At 39.8% G+C, this 13912-nt stretch overlaps 1 protein-coding gene across 1 annotated transcript in view; it reads left to right on the top strand.

Annotated features, from left to right (window-relative positions):
- Positions 1-44: 44 nt before the first annotated feature.
- TM9SF3 (transmembrane 9 superfamily member 3) overlaps positions 45-13912 on the top strand; it is a 68454-nt gene continuing 54586 nt past the window's right edge. Inside the window, exons 1-2 of the mRNA XM_031015045.3 lie at positions 45-355; positions 10278-10473. Coding sequence (XP_030870905.2) covers positions 254-355; positions 10278-10473 — 298 coding nt within the window. The 5' untranslated portion in view covers positions 45-253. The remainder of the gene's footprint in view (positions 356-10277; positions 10474-13912) is intronic.

Genomic DNA, 13912 nt, shown 5'->3' with positions numbered 1-13912 from the left:
TTCCGGCGCGTGCCGGGGTGGCCGGATGACGTGGCTGAGTCAGAGGAAGAGGCTGAGGAGGCGCGGGGGGCGGGGGAGGCTCAGGAGCGGGCGGTGACGGCGACGGCGGCGGCAGAGGAGGCAGCGGCTGGGCCCGGGCCCCGTGCGTCTGTCCGCGCCCGGTGGATGCGAATCGGCCGCGGCGGAGGCGGCGGAGGCGGCGGCGGCGGAGGAGGAGTCGGTGAGCCGGCTCCGGGCCGGAGGGGCGCGGAGGATGAGGCCGCTGCCTGGCGCTGTTGGCGTGGCGGCGGCCGCCGCGCTGTGGCTGCTGCTGCTGCTGCTGCCCCGGACCCGGGCGGACGAGCACGAACACACGGTGAGGCGCCCCGGCCGGCGCGGCCGCCCCGGGCTAGCTCCCCAGTTGCCCACTGAGGCAGGCCCCACGCAGCCTGGAGGGCCCGGCGGCCCGGTGGTGCCCCGCTGCGGCCCGAGGACTCCTTCCGGTTGGGCCTGGCGGAGCAGGAACCTTGGGAGCGTGGAGGAGGCATTTCCGTGCGCTCCTGGGACAGGGCTCCGCTCCCGAGTGACAGGGCCTCCTTCCCCCGGCCTGGGCCTCAGTGGCGCCGCACCCCAGGGTCTCGGGGGTCCTGGGACCCTGGGGCCAGGAAGGAGCCTGGGAAGGGTTGGGGTTCATCCACCGCGGGAGCGGGGCAACGGGCAGGCTGGGCTCGGGGCTTTTGCCCCCCAGGGAAGGAGACTGCCTTCTGGCTACTGAGGGCTGCGACGCCGAGGAAGATGGATGATGCATCGTGATTACCCGGCAGCCACTAACCAGGAAATATCCTACACTTTATGGTCCTCTTTGGCTTTTTTCGCCCGCTTCTGCCCAGACCGGATTAAAACCCTGGGGTGGGGCAGCATTAATAAACTTGAATTGAAGAGCAGTTTATACTTACTTGTAAGTGCACCCAACCTACACGCGTTCAATTCCTAGGCCTTTCTTGTAACTTTCTCCTCACCTTCCAGCCCCTAAGTGAGACCCCCATCCCGATAGTCTCTAACTAAGGCAGCTTCTGACAGTAAAGGGTCTTGACGTTTCCCAGTCTTCAGGTCAGGGCCAGAAACAGTCCCTTTTGCATTTGGCCTAAAGGTGATTGGCAGTTTATTTAATTGGTATTCTCACATCAAAACATGCATGTGAACGACTCTGCGAGTGGCTTTCACTTAGGGCTGTAACTGTGGTTTTCAGAGTGGTAGACTTGAGCAAGGCAGGAAGGTCAGGTAAACTGAGAGTTTGCTTGACGAGTAATTGTTTTTTATACCTTTACCATTAATGATAGGAGTTTCTATGAGAGACTGTGTTTGTACTAAATCAGAAAGATCTGAGGGAGTCTTATGTCATTTCTGGTAAGTGAGGAAATGAAGCAGTCGTCCTTACCTATTTAATGGACCCGATTTTATTTGTAATCAGCAAAACTTTTCTCTGGATCCTTGGCTAGCTGGGATCTTATTTTAGCTAATAAAAGCTCTAAACTTTTGACTGTTCTACCTTCGGTCACAGCCAGAAACTTCTTACCTGTGTAGGTACGTATTTCTTCAGAGATACAAATCTCGAATTGGTGACATGTTTTTGTACTGTACTTGTGGTGTTTCACCTAAGATAATTTTGTTGGGAGGTTAAACAGCTTAAAACGATTTCCTTTTGTGTTCTTTCATCAGATAAGCTGTCTCAAAGTTTAAAAACTGCTGTTGTTTCACATAGTATACAGGGACCATGTATAGATTTGGGTCTTTGATTATTTTTAAATTTTCAATGGGCATCCATCCTTCTGTTTAATGATATTATTACTAATATATTTCCAATTAAAAAAACACTTAGGAAAAGTTACCATATGAAACTCAGAACTCTCAATGTGTAGTTCCGTGATACAGGCATATAAGCTCAAAAGTGTACTGTATTCTCCTTTTTAATCTTGTAATCTTGTGACTTACACTGCTGTAAATAGGGAAACAATTAAAATTTTACAAATTGGGTGTATATAAAGGCTTTAGAATAATTTACAAATTAAAAGTATAATTTCAATGCAGTTTTATTGCTAGGACTATTTCAGTTTTTTATTCTAGTAATTGAATATAAGATATTTGATAAAAGGTTTTTGTTGACTGCCACGAAAGAGAATATGGTATATATGAGATGGTTGCTAGACAAAAAATTTAGAATCCATATTACTTCATGTCTACATTGAACTGCTCTTACTTGGTTACCCATTATTAAATACCTATTATTTATTTATTTATTTTTGAGACAGAGTCCCACTCTGTTGCCCAGGCTGGAGTGCAGTGGTGCTGTCTCACATCACTGCAACCTCAGCCTTGCGGGCTCAAGCGATTCTCGTGCCTTAGCCAAGTAGCTGGGATTACAGGTGTGCGCCACCACACCTAGCTAATTTTTGTATTTTTAGCAGAAAGGGGATTTCGCCATGTTGGCTCGGCTGGTCTTGAACTCAAAGAACTGGCCTCAAGTGATCTGCCTGCCTTGGCCCCACAAAGTGCTGGGATTACAGGCATGAGCCACCACGCCTGGCCAAATATGTATTGTAAAAAGCAAAACAAAAACAAAAACAGTTATGGGAAGAATAGCATCTAAAAATAAGCATAAAATTCAAATGTCATTTATATTATTTTTCACTGTTAGCCAAAATCTTTTGCTTTTTCTAAATTTCTTGAAAATATTTCTCAAAAACTAGGCATTCCTATTCCTCTTAGCCAGATAGTAGTACCGAAAAGGCTAATGTCAAGTGAGTTTTATTTATTTTTTTCTATCAAAGAAGCAGAAGTAGCTAGTAAAGAGAGAATAATACTAAAGGAAGAGGAGACATTGGTGTGGGGAAGTTGCTGAGTAGGTGTTTAGTAAATACGTGTAGAATTGAATTATCAAACAATAACTTTTAGAAGCTGAAGCTGGCCTTTTAGATTAATTGCCTGTGAAGATTGTTTCCAGATAATACCTAGTATGTCTTTTGTAGTAAAATGGGCTATGCACTGTTTTTTGTTTGTTTGTTTTGTTTTGTTTTGTTTTTTTGAGGCATAGTTTTGCTCTTGTCACCCAGGCTGGAGTACAGTGGCACAGTGTCCACTCACTGCAATCTCTGCCTCCTGGGTTCAAGCAATTCTGCCTCAGCCTCCCTAGTAGCTGCGATTACAGGTGCTTGCCACCATGCCTGGCTAATTTGTGTATTTTTAGTAGAGACGAGGTTTCACCATGTTGGCCAGGCTGGTCTTGAACTCCTGACCTCAGGTGATCCGCCTGCCTCAGCCTCCCAAAGTGCTGGGATTACAGGTGTGAGCCACCATGCCCTGCTGGCTATGCACTGTTCTAAGTATTTTACACATATTAACTCATCTATTAATAACCTACGAGGTGAGTAATATGCCCATTTTGTAGATGAGGAAAAGTGAATCTAGAGAGGTGAGGTCACCTGCAGATAACACACATCTGGTAGGGGTAGAGGTGGGATTTGAACTTAGGCATTCTGAGTTGATAGTCTTCTACACTGTGAGCCTCCATATGCTCTATTCTCCTTTATCCTAAAAATAAGACAGTAAAGCACTAGGTATTGAGCGGTTCTCTATATTGATTTTTAAGTGCTTAAATGCTCGAATGAGTGTGGTTCCATGATGAGTTGTTTCTGAGATCTTTGGGTTAGCATTAAGGAGCGATAGTGTTGACTTCATGGGCACGTGCCCTGAATAGTCACACAAGACTGTGTGAGAGCTTGTTTTCATGCTGTCCTGTAACATCTTGAAGGTTTAAATTTTTTAACAAGGGGCTCTGTATTTTTCTGTACTGGGTCGCACAAATTATATAGCTTGTCCTAAGAAGGGACAGTACCTTATGCCCATTCCCCAAAGCCCCTGATATCTCTTACTGTACCTACTGAATTAGGATTCAGGTGGCCATCTGACCCATATGGTATTTTTTTTTCTTTTTCTTTCTTTCTTTCTTTTTTTTCTTTTTTTTTTTTTTTGAGACTATGTTTCACTCTTGTTGCCCAGGCTGGAGTGCAATGGCGTGATCTCGGCTCACTGCAACTTCCGCCTCCCGGGTTCAAACGATTCTCCTGTCTCAGCCTCCTGAGTAGCTGGGATTACAGGCATGTGCTACCGTGCCTGGCTAATTTTGTATTTTTTTAGTCGAGACAGGGTTTCTCCATGTTGGTCAGCTGGTCTTGAACTCCTGATCTCACGTGATCCGCCTGCCTCGGCCTCCCAAAGTGCTGGGATTATAGGTGTGAGCCACTGCGCCTGACCCTATGGTGTATATATATATATATTTTATGTGCTTATTTGTCCAAAGTTATTTTAATATTCTCTGAAGAGTGTTGAAAAGGAAATGTGCTATTGACTGTATGTACATATCTAGAATATGTAAAAATGTGTTCCTTTTAATTTTTAAAAGTTGAATCATATGCATTACAGACATGTTGTTTGAAATGAAAATTAACACTTTTGTGGAAGACAGGCTTTTAATAAGTGATTGAAGGGACATAGGCTTCTTTATAGTCACTGAAAGGTATGTTTATGCTTATTTGGTTTTCTAAAACTCAAAGCACTTGGAAGCATCTAGAGTTAGATTACTATGTCTCCTAAGATTCCGAAGGATTCCATTAAAAACGATTTCAGATTCAGAATCGTAGAATTTTAGAACTAGGAAGACTCAATAATTTAATCCAAAACTCTTCATTTTCCTAATGGCCTGTACAGGTTCAGAGACTTGCTCAAGGCCACAGAAAGAATCAGAGCTTCCTGATTGCCAGTCTTGTCTTTTCTACCTGTCTTGTACATGTAATTCCATAGTTATAATATGTGAAGATGTTAGCAGCAAAAACCCAGTACTTAGGGGCACAGGAATCTTAGAGCATTTTATAGTTTGCACTGTAGCCTTGAATTTTTATGGGTTCTGTTTCCTTAACAAGATCACAAAGTCAGATTTTTTTTTTTGGTCTGTTATATACGCAAGCACTGTGCTTGGCACAAATAGTATTTGATCAGTGCTTGTTGAATGACTTGAATAATTAGGGAGCTACTAGTGACAAGGATATGCAGTGTGGAAGCACAATGAACAAACTCAGGCCGTTATTCATTTAAGATGCATAGTCTCCTGTTTTGATTTGGGGGTCCTACCTAGGCTAAAATTCCCTATTTCTCTGTGGCCCAGTGTACTTCTGGTAATCTTGAGACTTCTAATGTTTTACAGACTGGATGCCTACTAGAATCGTTTACTCAGCCTCTGCCTCATAAATAATTTGTATTATATCACGGAGTGATTTCAGAAATGTTTTGTTTGATTTACTTTGGCAAATGGGAACCTTTTGTCTTTGTCTCTGTTGGGAGTATAGGAACTCTTAAAACTTACTGAAAATTTATAAAGAGTATAAGCTGTTTACTATGAGTGAATTTGTGAGTTATCTAATGTAGATTGTTAAATGCCGTAATTCGTTGTCCTATTTTCAGCTCTACTCAATGATAGACTGAAAGTTTATTTAGGTACAAAGCTATTTTTGAGAGAGAGTAGTTATCTCAAGAGACTATTCAAAATTACATTTCTAATTTATTTGTATTAGAATTCTGGTGTGTGTTTTAATAATTTAAAGGCTTTGAAATTATGATTTCTGGAACATTTATTTTGAAGTAAACACATATATTTTTCCCCCTTTGTATGGAAATGAAGGATAGCATTTGGGTGCTTGTTCTGAACCCTCAGTCCTTTGCTCATCTATGTAAATTGTGATTTCTTATTCAGATTTCACATGACCACGTCAGCATATTATCTTCTAAAGCGTTTCTTCTGATAATAATTAATTCATTACCTCTGCCAAGGAGGAAAACTTTGGTACCACCCCAACACATAAACAGTATTTAAATAAGAGGGGCCCAACATTGGTGACTTCTTGAGAATAAAGGTCATTCCTTTTGAGATTAGAATGCAAATAGCTTCTTAGAAGGTTTTTTTTCTTTCAGGCAGATTAAAGGCTCACATAGAAAAGTTATTCAGTGTTCAGGACTGCCTTTAGTTGCTTTGTACACCTGGCACTGTTTTCATATTTCCTTGATTTAGTTTTTTGCTCTTTAATGAATGAAGCTGACTAGGGATTAGCAAAAATACTAACCTTTTAAACTTGATGCTGATTGATTTGGACAAATTACTTAACATCTCTGTTCTTTAGTTTTGTTTTTGTTTTTAGTCTGTAAAATGGGGAAATAATAGGACCTATTTTATAGAATTTTGAGACGATTATTTAAATGTTCATATAAAGACCTTAGAACTATACCTAGCTCATAGTATGTATTTATTGTTAGCTACTGATGTTATTATTACAAAAATGGTGAGATCACATCATGTTAGGGTTTGGTGAGTTAAGGCTTTACTTGAGGATTTGAAAAAGGAGGATTTGAGCATTTCGGGAGGATCGGTAGAGTTTGGCTAAGTGGAGAAAAGGAGGGCATTCTAAATTTGGGGGAATGACGAAAGAAGATGAAGTGGGGCCGGGCGCAGTGGCTCACGCCTGTAATCCCAACACTTTGGGAGGCCAAGGCGGGCGGATCACGAGGTCAGGAGATCGAGACCGTCCTGGCTAACATGGTGAAACCCCGTCTCTACTAAAAAATACAAAAAATTAGCCGGGTGTGGTGGTGGGCGCCTGTAGTCCTAGCTACTCAGGAGGCTGAGGCGGGAGAATGGCGTGAACCTGGGAGGCGGAGCTTTCAGTGAGCCGAGATTGCACCACTGCACTGCAGCCTGGGCGACAGAGCAAGACTCCGTCTCACACACACACACACACACACAAAGATGAAGCAGAAAAGGGGAGGAAGACAATATCATAAACCGTTTTGGCCAGCGCAGGCGACGTAAGTGTAGCAGTGAGATTCTTCTGAGAGCTGGAAAATAAGTAGGTGAAGAATGCCGGTAGCCTGAATTGGCCTCCTCTCACTTGGCCGTTTCCCAGGGAAGCCTCAGATGAAAGGGATTATTAACGTGCTTAGGGATCCCCTGATACACTGCTGTGCTTCTGTGACTCCACCCCACCTTCTTCTGGGCCTAGCACTCTCTTCCCACAGACTGTGGAGCTCAGGGGCTTTATCAAAGCTTTAGGGAAAGGAAAGATTTTTGTTTGTTTTGTTTTCTCCTTCAGAAGTTGTGTGAAGTCTTTTGGTATTTTTTAATTTCAAAATATTTTAAAACATTTTCTCTTGAGAGAGAACTCTTGATCTTGTCTTGGAAGCACTTATTCTCAGGGACAATCAAGGTCTGCAATGAAAAGTAAACATTTTAAGTTAATTGTATTAAACCACAGTCTGCATAATAAGGAGCAAAACAAAATAAAAAAAGCATTATTTTTGCCTTGCTATTCACCCTAAACTCTCAGTATGTGTATTTCTAATTACTGTTTCAGTCCTCTTCCCAGAAAGAATCTTAGACTACAAAATGATATAAATTTTGTTACAGTACTGGCATCACATCACAACTCTACCAGTCTGTTAAGGATTCCTGAATGTTTAAAATGAGTAACTTTGGAATATGTGGTTTAACATCGACTGGGACCCTTAAATTATTTTAGTCCTTATGTTTTAATTTGTATAAAATAAATGGATGCCCCATTTTTAAAGGTATTTATTTTCAAAAATGTTGTCTATTTTTAAAGGAAAAGTATTGGAATTTATAGAAAAAGTATTTTTGTGCTTATTTTCACAAGTTACATTTATAACATTTCTGCAGACTCAGCAGAGTTAATGGCAAGGTGCTGTTTAATAGGTCATCTCATTCAACATTCTGCTCTTAAATAGATGAATTATGTTACCTCCCATTATTTTTCTGAAAAGGTACTCTTACAGTCAGGGTACATAGCAATCATTTCACATACTTCAAACTTCTTTTACCAAGTTGTCAATGAACTTTACATTTCAGCATTTCTTCAGTGTTTTCCCATCATATTTATTAAATATCTATTTGCCTTGGTGAATAGGTTCTTTTTGTGAGACTGAGTCTAGCCCTGTCACCCAGACGAGTGCAGTGGCGCAATCTCAGGCTCACTGCAACCTCCACCTCCCAGGTTCAAGTGATTCTCCTGCCTCAGCCTCCCAAGTAGCTGGGATTACAGGCGTGTGCCACTACACCCTGCTAATATTTGTATTTTAAGTAGAGACAGGGTTTCACCATGTTGGCCAGGCTGATTTCAAACTCCTAACCTTAAGTGATCCGTCTGCCTTGGCGTCCCAGGGTCTTGGGATTACAGGTGTGAGTCACCGTACCCGGCCATGAACAAGTTTTAATTCTAATACCAACTCTCATTAGTTGGTAATGGTTGGTTTAGAGCACTGTTTTGAGAACTCTGAGGCAATATCTATGTTCAGCAGAAAGGAGTAACTTGGTTGATTAGTATTGTGTGGCCATGAGCATTGGATGGAAGAGTCGGGGCATACATATATTTGTCAGCCTCCTCAAATAAAAAGAATAGTAATGAATGGGGATATACAGCTACATTAACATTTAGACCTTTGATTCATTACTTCCTACGTGAAGATTATCTACAGTTGTTTTTCTGAACTCCCTTGAAACAGCTTATGATTTTCCAAATTGTTATTCATCCTGACCTTCTCTGCCAAAGTGAATTTAATCATTCCTTTATTGTTGCTACAATAGCCCTTTATTACCTTAATTATAATACTTATTTTTTCTTTGTTAATCATTTACTTGTCTGATTCCACTATGGATTATGAACTTCTTAAGGAAACGACAGTATTTTACTTACTTTTATATTCTTAATACCTAACATGATACTTAGTACCTGTCACATGTGTTCAAAAGGTGAGATCATTTGTTATTTCCTTAATGACCTGGCTGTTGTCTTATATGAACAGTGAGGCATTTATGTTTGAAAATGGGATGACTGGGTCTAAGTCTTAGGGTGATAATCGTGTGAATCAAAAGAAAAAGGCAGATGTTTTTGGTAAGAACATACAAGTTAATGTTTTTGGGTTCCCTAGAGTGCAGAGAGATTTGGGGTTTGAGTCTCCATGTCTGAGAGAATGGTAGTACCATTAGAAAAATGAAGCTGGGGGAAGTGGATTTGGGTAGATGAGTTTGGTTTTGGAGATGTTAGGTTTTGATTGAAAATGTTTATTTATTAACTAGTTTTAGATGGAGGACTGGAGATAAGGATTTCATAGTGGGCCAGTTGGATAACTTCTTCTATTATGTGCTCCATAGCAACCTACCTTATTATTATTGCTTAATGCCCATCTTTCCCCCAGTAGGACAGGGAACACATCTTGTTCAAAGCTGTATCCTCAGTTATAAACACAGTTGTTTCACATGCTAAGCACTTAGTAAATAATTGTTCAGTGAATTAATGTCTGCACTATTAGTTGATTTAAATGCATCCAATGTTGTCTTTAATTTATACTGCTACTTAGAATTATTAGTTTTAAAATTACCATGATAATCAGTTTCCATAGAATCATTGGAACTTTAAACTTGTCGAGATCTTAGAAATCTTTGACAGGCCTCCCACTTGTGCCTTGGAACTACTCAGAGTCATTACTGACCACACTTCAGATTTAGCTATGTATAATATTCACTGATATGTAGTTCCATAATTACTTATTCAAAGAAATATGCATATAGTGCATGTCTTTCAGGCTGCTAACAAGATAGAATGTTGGCTTGAATGGACTTGTGGAGGATCTATAGCAGTCTTCTTCCTTGTGTTTGGTCATTTCTGTCCTCTGTAGTACTTTGACCAGTGGCTGTGTGAAAGTCTCGCAAGGAGATGAAATTTTATTTATGCTTGCTGGCAACATTAGGTTTTTTTTTTTTTTTAATTGATTAACATGAGGTTCTGGATAAACTTGATTTTGTTTCCTCCTTCCTTGTCCATGTTAGCATGGTGAATCATGCTGGTTGCAGGTTTGCCACTATTTGATAGTGTAAATGTAAATAACAGACATACTCTTATGAGCTATTGGGCTTAGTTTAAACCCTGTCTTCTATAAAACAAGTTTGGAAAAGGTGTGTATCTGCCTGAGACTACAATCAGAGGATATAATTTTAAAATTCACAAAGTTTCATTTTTAAGATGTGGACATTCATCGTCAGATTAAGCTTCCAGTATTTTATTTTATAGCTTCCTGAACAGAGATGATGCACTTTTGTTTAGAACACATAACAGATATTCCCTTAATTTGAATTAGTGTGTTTTGTTTTTTTTTTTAATTCTTGTTTGCTTTTCTTGTTTCAGTATCAAGATAAAGAGGAAGTTGTCTTATGGATGAATACTGTTGGGCCCTACCATAATCGTCAAGAAACATATAAGTACTTTTCACTTCCATTCTGTGTGGGGTCAAAAAAAAGTATCAGTCATTACCATGAAACTCTGGGAGAAGCACTTCAAGGGGTTGAATTGGAATTTAGTGGTCTGGATATTAAATTTAAAGGTAAGTAAACCTTAATAGTCCTTACAATGCAATTTGGATTGTAGACAAGGGTTTCATATTTTGGCACTATTGACACTGGTGTTGGATAATTCTTTGTTGTATGGAGCTGTTATGTACATGTTAGGATGTCTAGCAGAGTCCCTGGCCTGTACCCCCCAGATGCCAGTAGCACCTTCCAGTTGTGAAAACCAAAAAAGTCACCAGACATTGCTAATTGCTGTCAGTTGAGAACCACTACTTTAGACTCTAAAATGTGTTTTAGCCTGTAAATGAGGTGTATTGCATTTAGGAAAGTATATTAGTAATTAACAAAGATTTCCTTTGAATATTTATAAGATAATAAAATAGATAATTATTAATAAAATTGTATTTCCTTAACATATTTCCTTCTGAAAAGTGTTATCTAGTAAACCCCCTATTGATTAGACACATGTGGCCTGGGAAGACCTTCATGGATATTTAACAAAGTAATTTCTGGAGGTCTGAGGCTGTAATGGGATGCGTGGATACTTAAAATTCTTGTGTGAAGCCTCAAATTCAAACTTGTACCATAGGCTTAACATGTATTATTTATCAGTGTTGTATTAATTTATCCTGTTAATACCTATAGGATATTTAAATTTTAAGTCAAAGACTTGTTAAATTTGGGGAAAATACTTCATCTTATCTAGTTATTATGCAGGTATCCATTTATCAGCTCCTTTGAGTGTGTTTATACTTTTCATTTTTCTCTGTGAAGTTTGTCAGAGAGTGTATCTCCTGCACAGGCATTTTTAGCATGGTAAGCAGAAGCTTGAGTAATTGAATTTTTGCAGGATCTTTGATTAGGTGTCTTTGTTTTTGAATACATCATGGATCCTGTAAACAGGAGCTTTGGATTTTAATCCTCCTTTTTTTTTTTTTTTTTGGTACTGTATTCATTTTAGTAAAATTGTTTACTGCAGTTTTGACTTCATTGTCTCCATGTGTAAGATGAATAGTAACTTACTTCTGGTATTTTTAGTACTAAAGATGTTATTATTTTAGTACTTTGAGGAGAATAATGTCAATGAGATTTTAAAGATAATGTTACTTTAATTTCGATTTGTTAAATTTTATTCTTGTTTTTAAAATTGCTCAGTTATTGTTGAAAATAGGTATACCGTATCTATTTACATTCTCCCCCTTCCCCATCCCCCCCGTTTATAGTCTTTGGGGCTTAATTATAAAATTAAGTTGTAAATTTAAACCACAGTGGCATGGCCTGTAATTTTATGAATCACTGTAAACATACCTTTGAGGCTTGTGTTTTAATTTAATTAGGTAATTTAAGTATTTAGTCACAAATAACGAGGAAACTTAAACTAGAAAATGTGATCTTTGAGATTTGGTACTATATGTAATCGTCTACTTTCTCTTTTTCCGTATTTGGTGTGCATTTCTAGTTTATTAAAGAGGAACCAACAAGAGAGAACAGGCAGAACTCCTGAGTCCTACTTTGCTACTGTGTACAGATTTCATTAGTTTTTGAGATCCTCACCCATATTTACTAAAGAAGAGTACTTAATTCAGCAATCTTTTTTTTTTTTTTAGTGCTTTAAGATCTGGGGTACTTGTGCAGAACGTGCAGTTTTGATACATAGGAATACACATGCCATGGTGGTTTGCTGCACCCATCAACCCATCACCTACGATTGGTATTTCTCCTAATGCTATCCCTTCCCTAGCCCCCCACCCCCTGACACGCCGGGTGTGTGATGTTCCCTTCCCTGTGTCCACGTGTTCTCATTGTTCAATTCCCACTTAAGAGTGAGAACATGAGGTGTTTGGTTTTCTGTTCTTGTGTGTGTTTGCTGGAATGATGGTTTCCAGCTTCATCCATGTCCCTGCAAAGAATGTTAACTCATCCTTTTCTATGGCTGCATAGTATTCCATGGTATATATGCGCCACATTTTCTTTATCCATTCTATCATTGATGGACATTTGGGTTGGTTCCAAGTCTTTGCTGTTGTGAATAGTGCTGCAGTAAACATACATGTGTATGTATCTTTATAGTAGAATGATTTATAATTTTTTGGGTATATGCCCAGTAATGGGATTGCTGGGTCAAATGGTATTTCTAGTTCTAGATCCTTGAGGAATTGCCACACCGTCTTCCACAATGGTTGAACTAATTTACACTCCCACCAACAGTGTAAAAGCATTCCTGTTTCTCCCATCCTCTCCAGCATCTGTTGTTTCCTGATTTTTTTTTTTTTTTTTTTTTTTTTTTTTTTTTTTTTTTTTGAGACGGAGTCTTGCTTTGTCGCCCAGGCTGGAGTGCAGTGGCGCGATCTCGGCTCACTGCAAGCTCCACCTCCCGGGTTCACGCCATTCTCCTGCCTCAGCCTCCCGAGTAGCTGGGACTACAGGCGCCCACTACCACGCCCGGCTAATTTTTTGTATTTTTAGTAGAGACGGGGTTTCACCGTGTTAGCCAGGATGGTCTCGATCTCCTGACCTCGTGATCCGCCCGCCTCGGCCTCCCAAAGTGCTGGGATTACAGGCGTGAGCCACCGCGCCCAGCCAGTTTCCTGATTTTTTAATGATCGCCATTCTAACTGGTATAAGGTAGTAGCTCATTGTAGTTTTGATTCGCATTTCTCTAGTGACCGGTGATGATGAGCTTTTTTTTGTATGTTGGTTGGCTGCATAAATGTCTTCTTTTGAGAAGCGTCTGTTCATATTCTTTGCCCACTTTTTGATGGGGTTGTTTGTTTTTTTCTTGTAAATTTGTTTAAGTTCTTTGTAGATTCTGGATATTAGCCCTTTGTCAGATGGATAGATTGCAAAAATTTTCTCCCATTCTGTAGGTTGCCTGTTCGCTTTGATGGTAGTTTCTTTTGCTATGCAGAAGCTCTTTAGTTTAATTAGATCCTGTTTGTCTATTTTGGCTTTTATTGCCATGGCTTTTGGTGTTTTAGACATGAAGTCTGCCCATGCCTATATCCTTAATGGTATTGCCTAGGTTTTCTTCTAGGATTTTTATGGCTTTAGGTCTTACGTTTAAGTCTTTAATCCATCTCGAGTTAATTTTTGCTTAAGGTGTAAGGAAGGGGTCCAGCTTCAGTTTTCTGCATATGGCTAGCCAGTTTTCCCAACACCACCTATTAAATAGGGAATCCTTTCGTCATTGCTTGTTTTTGTCAGGTTTGTCAAAGATCACATGGTTGTAGATGTGTGGTGTTATTTCTGAGGGCTCTGTTCTGTTCTATTGGTCTATATATCTGTTTTGGTACCAGTACCTTATTTGGCAATCTTAAACCCCCTTTTATTAGTTCCTAGAGGCTGAGATGGAGAGATTATTTAAATATAGGAATATGGTTTTCATGGGTAAAGAAGTGGGATTTATTTTCTTTTCAGACTAAGCTAAGCACTTTTAGGTTAAAAAAAGAAGAGCTAGCCAAGTGTTATTCCCTG

This window comes from Gorilla gorilla, chromosome 8, assembly GCF_029281585.2.
Source record: "Gorilla gorilla gorilla isolate KB3781 chromosome 8, NHGRI_mGorGor1-v2.1_pri, whole genome shotgun sequence".
NCBI lineage: Eukaryota > Metazoa > Chordata > Mammalia > Primates > Hominidae > Gorilla > Gorilla gorilla.
The sequence above is the reverse complement of the archived record's forward strand: the minus strand, read 5'-3'. Positions and strand labels throughout refer to the sequence as shown.